A 10,521-nucleotide genomic window follows, 5' to 3' on the forward strand; every position below is an offset into this window, starting at 1 on the left:
TTTTGGACCAAAATCGAGGATTGAGTATCGTAAGCGACAGCGTGGGATACCTCTCTTCAAAGTGAGGGGGCTCTTTGTGTGCGGTGAGCTCGAGTCTAGCCACTGTGTCTGGCTAAGTCACCATGATTAACCTCCCTCACGTCCTATCAAGTTAGGTGTGAGAGCGTGTGGAGTGAACGATTTCACCATTTAGACCAACAATGTAATATACAATTTTTTAAACTAGTCTAGTCCGAGGGTAAAAGTCGCTAGAGAGAGTGAATGACGTAAAACTCGATCCAGACCCTTTACCGCCCTTCCTATTAAATAATAATATGGAGCGCTCTGACGTTTCAACCCGTTGCTTCGCTCGCACTTCCTTCTGGCTTCCTACCATTCTGACTCTCTCTCTCTCTCTCTCTCTCTCTCTCTCCGATCTATGTATCACTAATTCACTATAAAACCCCCTCCACCGCCTAATCGCCAAGGGAAATTTCGTCGATTCGTCTTGCTCTTGCCGTACCACTATTACCACCAACCACCCGCTTTACTTAGTATTGTACTATCGTACGTTGGGTTTCGATTCAAAGCAGCACCACAATTCACAACTCATATTGAATGAAGCTTCCGGTGGTTCTTCAGGAACATGTCACAACTACCCACTTCTCTCTCCCAACTTACTATTAGCCAGCCTTACTCTATTCCGCCTTGCTGCTTTCATTGCCATCCCTCGGCCTTTTTCCTGATACCCTAACCTTAAGCCACAATACAAATCATTCACTCTCTCTCTCTCTCTCTCATCATCCGCAGCCATGAAAAGAATCAGAGGCTTCAAGCTGAAGCACCGGGTCAGCACCCTCTTCCGATTCGTCATCCGAGGGACGTGCACCCGCCCATCAACAGGGTACCACCGGCTCGACCCGCCAACATCCAATTCCAAACCGATCTCCAGCCTCTTCAGCCGCCTCAAGACCAAGGCCAAGGCCCTCTGCTCTGTTGATACGGGTCGGGGTCCGGATAGGGTGTACGATCAATTTGGCAAGGGCGTGGCCGTTCCGAAGGGGCACATGGCGGTGTACGTAGGGCAGAAGGACGGCGACTTCCGGCGGTACCTGGTGCCGGTGATGTACTGCAATCACCCTCTGTTTGGGCGGCTGCTGAGGGAGGCGGAGGAGGAGTTTGGGTTCAATCAGCAGGGCGGAATCACCATCCCTTGCCGGGTCTCCGAGTTCGAGAGCGTCAAGACCCGGATCGCAGCCGGCGGCGGTCTCCGGAAGTTGCTGACGTGGAAGAAAGCCCGTTGGGCTGGTTAGAATGATTATAATGACGATAATATCCACGTTTGATGGTGTTATAATTTTTTATTTTTAGAATATTTTAAAAGTTTGTTTTATTTTGTTTTTTTTTTTTTCATTTGGGCTTCAGTACATATATATATATTATAATAATAGCTGTAAATTTATAGGGGATTTTTCCTTTATTACATATTCTTCTCATGAGAATTAACTGCACCTCATATATTGCATAATGTCAAAAAATGTAAGGCCGGGGAACCATCCATATTATTTTAGGTATGGATAAATTTAGTAGTCTAAACTTAATATTTTTTTTATAAAAGGAGCATCCCCATAATAAGAACTTAAGCCTTGTAGAGCATCGTGCACGGGTATCTCTCATTTTTTTTTTAATAATTTTTATGTTATAAAAATTTGAAAATTGAATCACTAAATTATTTTTGTTAACAATTATTTTTATGAAAAAGTACATAGAAGTGATAAGGTTGAGGAAGAAAAAATTGAATTGATAGAAGTGGGTGCATCCGATTCGCAAAATTCTAAACAATGAACTAAATTAATCGAGCATTTTGGTAGGACTAAAATCTAGAACTAAGGTCAAATTATAAAAAAAAAAATTGAATCCAACTCTAACTTTAAACTAAGCATACCTTCTATTCTCTTTTAGTTTTAGGGTTCAATCTCTTGGATCTTTTATTATTTAGTTTCATTATTCGTGTGAAGTCTTTAAGGATTGACTGTATAAAAACTTTAAATTAAAAGTCTTAATGTTAATACCTACTTTATTAATGTAATTTCAATTTTTATTTATTGTGTCATGGATCAAGACGTGGTTAATGGACTCAACGGAAACTTAGAGGAAAATTCTAAGAAAAGACTAAAAGGAGGCTTTAAAAAAAAAAAAAACTCAAGACAAAAAAGTCCACCCAATAGAGGAGGTCTGAGAATTTGACAAAAATCTTGGCAAATTCTCTAATGGGAAGTTTTTAGGAGAGTTTTGATAGAGTCTTATCTAAGAGTTCTTAGAAAGAGTCTGGGCAAACTCTCATAATAGAGGAGGTCTGGAAAAACCGTGAGAGATTTCTTGGAGAAATCTCCTACAGTGTATTTCCAGTGAATAAAATGCAAACAGATGACTTTAAAAATTCCTCTAAAATTTCCCAATGATAAGACTTATATGCACAAGAGTCCAAATCTTAGTTGATCTTGAAATACTAAGAATTATCACAAATGCCATAACTCCTTTATAAATTAGAGAGTGTTCATTCTTCAAAAATAAGTCATTTCTATCTACAAAAAAAAGTATTGTTATCTCTTCTCAACATGATAATTTGATTTAAACATCAAAATGTTTACATGAATAATGTCTTGCATCCTTGATCGTCTTCTTTCTTACAAAATCTTTCACAGCTTAAGAATGATTTTCTAACATTTAAATTTTATTGTTATATCTATATAACAACATTATTAATGTTTGTTACAGGTGACGGAATTTTTATACATACTAACATAGGCTACAATTGCAAGCATTTTGATCTTGATATATTATTACTTACTGTTTCCGTTTAGATTATATTACTTACTTTGTGTTATTGTTCTTTCACTTATTTGTTAGTTCTTATATAGTTTTTAAAGTTTTTCCCCCCGAATTTGGATATAAAAAAGAAAAGAGAAAAAGCCTGAATTTTTAACAAATCCCTAAAACAATATAAGTGCTATTGATGTGCGCCCCCACGCACATGTTGAGTAGATATGTGAATATTTTAATCTAAGGATATATATATAAGCTGCTGCTTACTTTCTATTCATAGTTATTTCACCTTTTATTTTCTTTTTTGTGTTATTTTTACTATATCTTTCTTTTGAGCTCATATGTTGTTATGCATTTATTTATAGAATGTAAAGTTCATTATTCTCACTTGAGCTTATATGACCACTATGCCCTTATACTGAAAAGATAGAATGATTATGTTGAGGGTAATGTTGAACATTTAAAAAATTATTAAGGGCTTATATTGTCTCTTTTAATTAAGAACGGTTTTCTATTATTTTTGTTATTTATGATATGCCATTCCAAAGCGCATTGTAACGTAAGAACTCTTACGGGCACACTTAAAAAGGATTCCTACCCTATGGTTACAAAATTAATAGCTTTCTCTGTTTGTTTAGGAAAAAGAATTAATAGCAAAAATTAAATAGTTTTAGTCGAAAGCGCCACACGGCCCACATCCATAGACAGTGTGTGTTTGGGGGACCTTCGCATTTGGGCTCAAAGAAGTGGTCCGCCTCCGCCGAGGTCGGCCCATTTTGAGGACTTTCCTGCCTCGTCATAGTCCCTTGCCAATCAACAATTAAGACTTTACGGGAGTTATGTATTATTGCATGTGAGTTTTAGATGAATTGTACATAAATTTATGTGGTTTAGTCTATTTACGTCGTTCGCTGTAATTTCTTAGGTTACTATATTTCATCCAAAAACATTTTAAATTAATAGAGCGGGCATTCAAGAAAAAAAAAAATTAAGCTACATTAATCTTCAAAAACAATTTCTTAGGTTACGAGTTATGGGTCATTGTGTGGACTTAGAGTTTACCTTCTGCTTACACGAAGGACAGTGATTGCTTATTATTTGTCACACAAAAAAAATAAACCAAACAAATTATGTGTGAAGGTGGCCTAATCTGTAACTGTGGGAAGAAGAAGCTTATTGGGCTCGCCTTCCGGGCCCAGTTCCAATGAGTTGGGCCACGCTTCGAACTTTTGATTGATGGCCGCTCACTACCTTCATCTTTTCCCACAATTGGAATAAATCATAACCTGGGGTTGGTTTCCTGTAATTAGAGATTATAGTTCTATTCTAGATTCAAATTCGCATAAACGTTTTTATGTGTTAATTTATTAGCTCATTCTAACTAATTAATCAACTTTGAGAATGTTTTAAGATTATTAAATTTTTATTTTTTTAAATAAAAATATTTAATTTTTTATTTAATTTCATTTGTAAATAGTCATTTAATTTCATTAATGCTCGTTATTAATTAATAATGTGACCATCACATAAACTCACAAGTTAAAAAATAAATAAATAAATATCGACCATTGGCTAGCCATGAATAATCTCTCTTTCTAAATGATAGTAAACAATCTAGTCAAGGCCACTTTATATATAGACATGGGCGGCTGGATTTATGAAAGAGGAAGGAGAGTTTTGGAGATGGGATTTATATATGGAAGAGAAAGTTGGGTGTAACTATTAATTAAAATAAATTAAAAATACAGTAGAAAATTAGGCATTAATTTTTCTTTGATAATTTACACCCTTCCTATGTATGATAGCATATGTGGTATGAAATATGTAGTATGTATATATATCTATATCAATGTCTATTGTGTATATACATATATGTGTTTGTGTGGATTTATTAGAAATAAAACCCCAATAATAAGCCTACATACATATATATGGTTGTGAGGAATTTGTAGAATGTGTTTGACCTTAATTGGATTATTAAGGCAATTAATGAGAGGGCCTGGATTAGAAGGAACGCGTTCAAGACTGATTAATTAATATGCAGTTGGTGAATGGATGAATCATGCATATGTACATATATATATATATATATATTACATATGCTGATGACGATGATGATGATGCATGATATATAATTCCATGTCAAAGGCAATACAGCTCTGTCTCTCTCTCTCTCTCTCTCTCTATCTATATATAGTCATTCAGAGGTTGCAACTTGTGTTTAGTTTACCTGCAGCTCCCACAATGAAAAAGTCCAGGACCGGCCGGCTTCATCTAAGAATCCACCCTTCTTTCAAATCAATTCAACACAAGGAAAAACAAAAAAAAAAAAAACTCCATTGAAAAAGAGATTTCAATCCTAGCTAGTAAAGACGACTAATACAGTGCTAAAGAGGCTTATTATGATCTTCATCCATTTAATTAATCAGGACTTTATCTTTATTAATATAAGACCAAAATTTTCTTCAGATTTCAACTACGTACTATAGGACTCTTATTTTCCCTCAACTTTTATATTATTATTATTATTATTTTCCAAATAGGTTTCAAAAAAATTATTATTAATATTTTAAGATAATATATACATATATACATATATCTTATAAAGGTAGGTACATCATGCTGATAGGAATGGTTATTAATTAACATTTAATATATGTTTCTTATTTTTCATACGACTTTTACTTGTTGTCCCTTAATTATTTTAAATGTCTACATTGATAAGTACCTTGCACCTCACACTGTGCACTTACTTTATGCCACTTATAAAATCTTCTACTAGTTTCTTTACCGTCGAGATGAGCCCCAATAAGAAAACCACTTGCCTGTAATAAAGTCATAGGATAATTCCCAATTTATTTAAAATATATATATAAAAAATCCTTAACAAGTCCATCATCTCGTCTACAAACTACGAAGGACCTCAATATCTCAAGATTTAATTATTTAAACAAATAATATATAGCTCAAATCAAATTTCTTTGGTTGTGACTATCTCGAGCTCACAACAAGGAATCCACATCCCTCCTGATAAATCAACTTGAGAGAGAGAAGGCATCTCCTTAAATGGGTAGAAATTCTACTTAAATTTCTACTGCAAATTAATGATGTGTAATTCCTATATAACCTAATTACTAAGTGCTGTGAGATGAATCAAGGAAAAACTAATTAAATGGGTACCTGATTCTATATCCATGGTTTGAGTACTTTTAGTGTTTTAATTTACCCCCGGCCACTCTTTCTAAATTCTAAAATGTAGTTGAAATTATACATGTATGGCAATTTATCACTTTTAATTATCTTAATAAAGTGTACTTGTTGCGTGCCATCCTCTGATCACGCTTGTCTTTCCATATGGCTACCAAATAAGAATGAAATGAGAAGATTGAGCAAAATATATCACAAAAGAATATTATGTCAGGGGATATCAACAACTTTTCTACACAGGCAGCAAGACCTCCTATTGTCTCTTGCTGTCACAAAGCGTTAGTGGCCAGGGGTACTTGTGTCTTTTTAGCGATTGCCACATATTCTATCTTCTACCTCTCCATAAAGTAATCCCAGTATTTTTTTTGCACAATCTATTCCTGTATTATTTTTTACAGAATATTTGAAATATATTGAACAGACCAATATAAACGGATAAACAATCCGATACTATAATTCCATTTTTTTTTTTTTTTTTTTTTTTTGCACAATCCACTCCTATACTTGGTATGTATTATTTGGTATCAACCAGTATTCTATGCTTTCTAAAAAAAAAAAAAAACAAATACTCGGTATTCTAAGCTATGTAGTTGTCACAAAAAAAAAAAAAAAAACCAAACAAATTATGTGTGAAGGTGGCCTACTCTTAATAAACTGTGGGAAGAAGACGCATATTGGGCTCGCCTTCTGGGCCCAGTTCTAATGAGTTGGGCCACGCTTCGAACTTTTGATTGGCCCAGTCTGTAGAACACAAAAGCAGGGAATGAAACATCCCCAGGACTGGGTTAAAACTAAAAGAAAAAAATAATAATTAAAGCTTTTATTATTTTGTATACTTAAAGAAAGAGAGACTACAACCAACGGCCAAGTGCCTCTTTTAAAATCCTAAGAAATGGCAACGAACTTTCGTGGAAGTATCCTTAGCCATTAACCAAGTGAAGCGACTGCAAAGGTACGCGGTATATAAAATAGGGGTTCTAGTTTAATTAGTTTAATCAATGGTATATCTATCTAGCCAAATCTAGTTGACCCACAGCTAAATGACGCTGATATATCATCATCTTGTATGGTTGCCAACAAATTCAAAATTAGAAACCCACATCACCAACTTCATCAAGTAATATGTTAAATAAAAATAAGGTTTCTCTAATTATGGAAGTACCAAAAATACATTGAATATAAGTAATACTAATATATTTTGGTAAAAGAATTTGGTCAAAATATAATATTCTTCCTTACACTTACACTTACACTTAGGCTGCAGGAACTCATCACCTTTTAAACAGCCAAAGAAGAAGAACAAATAAGAGAGAAATTCATTGGTTTTATTCATGTATGCAGAAGAATACATAGACAATAATGACAACCGTACGTATCACAGAAATGTTTGATGAAAACAAAATAACTTTGAGAAATCATACTTATTTATTGTAAGACATATAAATTATAAACACTTGCAGTTTCCCCATTTACTGGGGAATTGAACGAATCAGAGGCCGGACGTGAACGGCACCCCTGTGGACGGCAGCCATGAGTCGCCGGAGATGAATTTCCCGACAGTGAACTGGGACGCCACGTTGGCACTGGTTATCACATGGTAGCCGGCCCATTTCACTCTCCCGGCCGTGGAGGAGCCGGGACCGGTGTTCATGTACTCTCCATAATATAACGTTTTCAGAGCAAAATCGCCGCTCCACGGCATCCAACCGGCCTTGTCGATCAAGCCATCAAGAAAAGTCTTCATGAAAACAGTTCTGGAGTACTCCTTCCACGGGCGGCCGAGGTAGGTCTTGACGGACCCCGCCGGTGCTGACTCCAAGTCGGAAGCGGCGGTGACCTTGCAGTTGTGGATTGAAATTCCGGTGTTTTGGTTGGGATCAGTTCGTCCTTGGGCGGTGATGGTGTTGGTCTTGTTCGGAGGGTTTCTGGGGTAAATATTGCAGTTTTGGAAAACTACAGCGGCGTTTCCGAATATGAAGTCGACTGTTCCGTAGATGTCGCATTCACGGTAAAATTGTCGTTGAGAGTGAACATAAAGGGTGTCTTGGTAGCCCTCGAAGCTGCACTGGTAGAAGACAGAGAGGTCGGCGCCAGAGCGGAGTGCCACCGCCTGATGGTTTTTGGGCCCGGCGGTGTTCCTGAATGTCATGGCCTGGGCTATGAACTTGTCTCCGGTCACAGCTGTGAAGGAAATTAAAGACAAATCTTTTTTAAGTTAATATTTTTCTAAAACATATTTTAAATTTAAGGAACCCACTATATATATTGTTAAAATAATTATGATCACATCATATATATAGCCTAATATTAAAAAGTTTAATTGCGTGTAAAGAATGAGTCGAGCATGCAAGTAATTAGCGGGGCAAAGCTAGAGGTAGATAAATTAATGTTGTTAATTGCTTGCGAAGAAATCAAAAGAAAGCTATAGGCTGCGTTTGCAGCCAATTCATAGGGCCATCCCCATCCCATCCGGATCTTTATCATTAGACTTTGAAATTAATTGGTCCCTTCCCAATCCAGCAGAGTCCTTGACAGGTACCCCTTGCGGCCTTGCCTCATACAAAATTAAGAAGGGAATGGTCCTATGAATATTGGCTGCAAATTTCAACACAAAAGAAAGGAAGAAATAGAAAACTACGAAAATAAAACCCTCACTTTTTCCTAAATGACTCCACACGGCTAAAAATGTTATTGACAAATATTCAACAGTATTAAATCATTGTCCATTACTTTCTTTCCTTTCCTTTCCTCTTCTATATGCAAATGAGTTTTAAATTGGGACAATTTTATTACAAGTGATGGTATCTGTAGAAAAAAAAAAAAAGAAAAAAAAAACAGAAGAAGAAGAAGAAGAAGATCTATAAACTATAACTAAATATGTTCCAGGCCGGAATTGAAGTTTCAACCACAATTACACGTATTTTCCATTCAGAAAGTCAACTGGGTTGTCCCATGCAACTCCAGTCAAATGGGTTTCCCGTCGTACTTTTCATCTAATTGAACTAGTATGTAGCTTAAATCTTTCATATTTCCATTTTTAATAACGGGATTTATTAATACTTTCACCCTATTATCTATCTACCTTATTCTTATAATATTGTTCATTATAAGAATATATAAATAAGTTTTAACTGAAAAATGATATTTTAGTGACTTTTTTCTATAAAAATTCTATCCAATATTATTTACTCATCAATATCTTGAGCTATGATCATGAGGTGACAGTTAAACTGAAAAACAAGAAACATTATGAATTTGAACTTACCCACAGTGGCTGAATTGAAGGTGGTGGAGCCGCCTCCAACACTCTTGCTTCCGGTGACTACGGTCTTCCCGATTCCATCACCGACCAACATGATATTCTCCAATTTGATCTGAACATTCTCCGCATACAGCCCTTGCTTCACGTATATCACAAACCTCCCACTTCCCGATCGCTTCTTCGCCGCCGCAACCGCCTCATTTATGGTCTTGTAGTCGCCGGACCCGTCCTGAGCCACCACCAAATTTGCCTTGGCCGCCGCGGAGCTCGATTGCAGGAGCTTCCGGTCGCCGGGGGACACCCAGCCCGGAAACCCATCTTTGTACTTGGCCGGACCGTTGTTATACGGAACCTGGTTCACTGCCAAGCTGTTGCTGATCAACATGGAGACGTTGTTGGACATCAAAGGAAGCAAGTTGTCCCCAACTCCGAGCTCGATGAACCCGGTTCGGCACGTTTCCAGGTTCGTAAGAGCCGTGCTGATCCACGTTTGAGCGTCCACTTCGCTGCACTTGGCGTTTGGATCAACGGTTTTGTTGAGCATCTGGGTGGTGTACTCGTAGAGCTCGAGGCAGTCGGCCCAAGCCGCCATCTCGAGTTGGTTCCGGCACTTGGGGCCGAGATTGAACATGTTGGTTCGGGCGTTCATGGCCCTGTCCAGGGCGAGCTGCAAAGAGAGCTGGAGGAAGTCGGATTTTTGCTTGATGGGTCGGGTGTATTTGGCTGGGTCGTGGCTCAAGAAGTATTCGCAGGGTCGGGGGTGGGGCGTTTGGCTGCACCATGCTTTGATGGCGGCCGGAGAGTAGCCGGAGATGGGCAGAGAAAGATGAAGAAGAGAGATCAATATAATTGTAATGGACAATGGAACCGCCATTGTTGGCTTACGTCGAGTATATAGTTTTAGCAAGCTAGAGGGAGAGGGAGAGGGGCAGGGGCTTTTTGAAATGGGGTGGTGAGTAGAAGGCTTGGTTTAATTGGTGCAATGGTTGGTATATATGGAGGTGATACGCTCTGCCTTTCCTCGCTTTATATTGAGAGGATAAACTAATTAGAACGGTCCTAGTACTAGCTAGTGACGGCCGCTCACTACCTTCATCTTTTCCCACACTTGGAATAAATCATAACCTGGGGTTGGTTTCCTGTAATTAGAGATTATAGTTCTATTCTAGATTCAAATTCGCATAAACGTTTTTATGTGTTAATTTATTAGCTCAATCTAACTAATTAATCAACTTTCTGAATGTTTT

The 10,521-nt window shown here is 37.2% G+C and overlaps 2 protein-coding genes across 2 annotated transcripts; one reads left to right on the plus strand and one right to left on the minus strand.

The window, feature by feature from the left end:
• The first annotated feature begins 368 nt into the window (after positions 1 to 368).
• On the plus strand, positions 369 to 1,490 carry LOC127802846 (auxin-responsive protein SAUR36-like). Its single transcript, XM_052338896.1, has one exon. It carries the CDS (start codon positions 792 to 794, stop codon positions 1,290 to 1,292), a length of 501 nt encoding a protein of 166 aa, XP_052194856.1. The 5' UTR covers positions 369 to 791; the 3' UTR covers positions 1,293 to 1,490.
• Positions 1,491 to 7,317: 5,827 nt separating this feature from the next.
• LOC127802847 (pectinesterase 2) lies at positions 7,318 to 10,275 on the minus strand. Its single transcript, XM_052338897.1, has 2 exons — positions 9,278 to 10,275; positions 7,318 to 8,193 (listed from the first exon to the last, which is right to left on the minus strand). The coding sequence occupies exons 1-2, from the start codon at positions 10,146 to 10,148 to the stop codon at positions 7,502 to 7,504; spliced, it is 1,563 nt and encodes a 520-aa protein (XP_052194857.1). The 5' UTR covers positions 10,149 to 10,275; the 3' UTR covers positions 7,318 to 7,501.
• Between the last annotated feature and the right edge of the window lie 246 nt (positions 10,276 to 10,521).

This window comes from Diospyros lotus, chromosome 5 (genome assembly GCF_014633365.1).
Source record: "Diospyros lotus cultivar Yz01 chromosome 5, ASM1463336v1, whole genome shotgun sequence".
Taxonomy (NCBI): Eukaryota; Viridiplantae; Streptophyta; class Magnoliopsida; order Ericales; family Ebenaceae; genus Diospyros; species Diospyros lotus.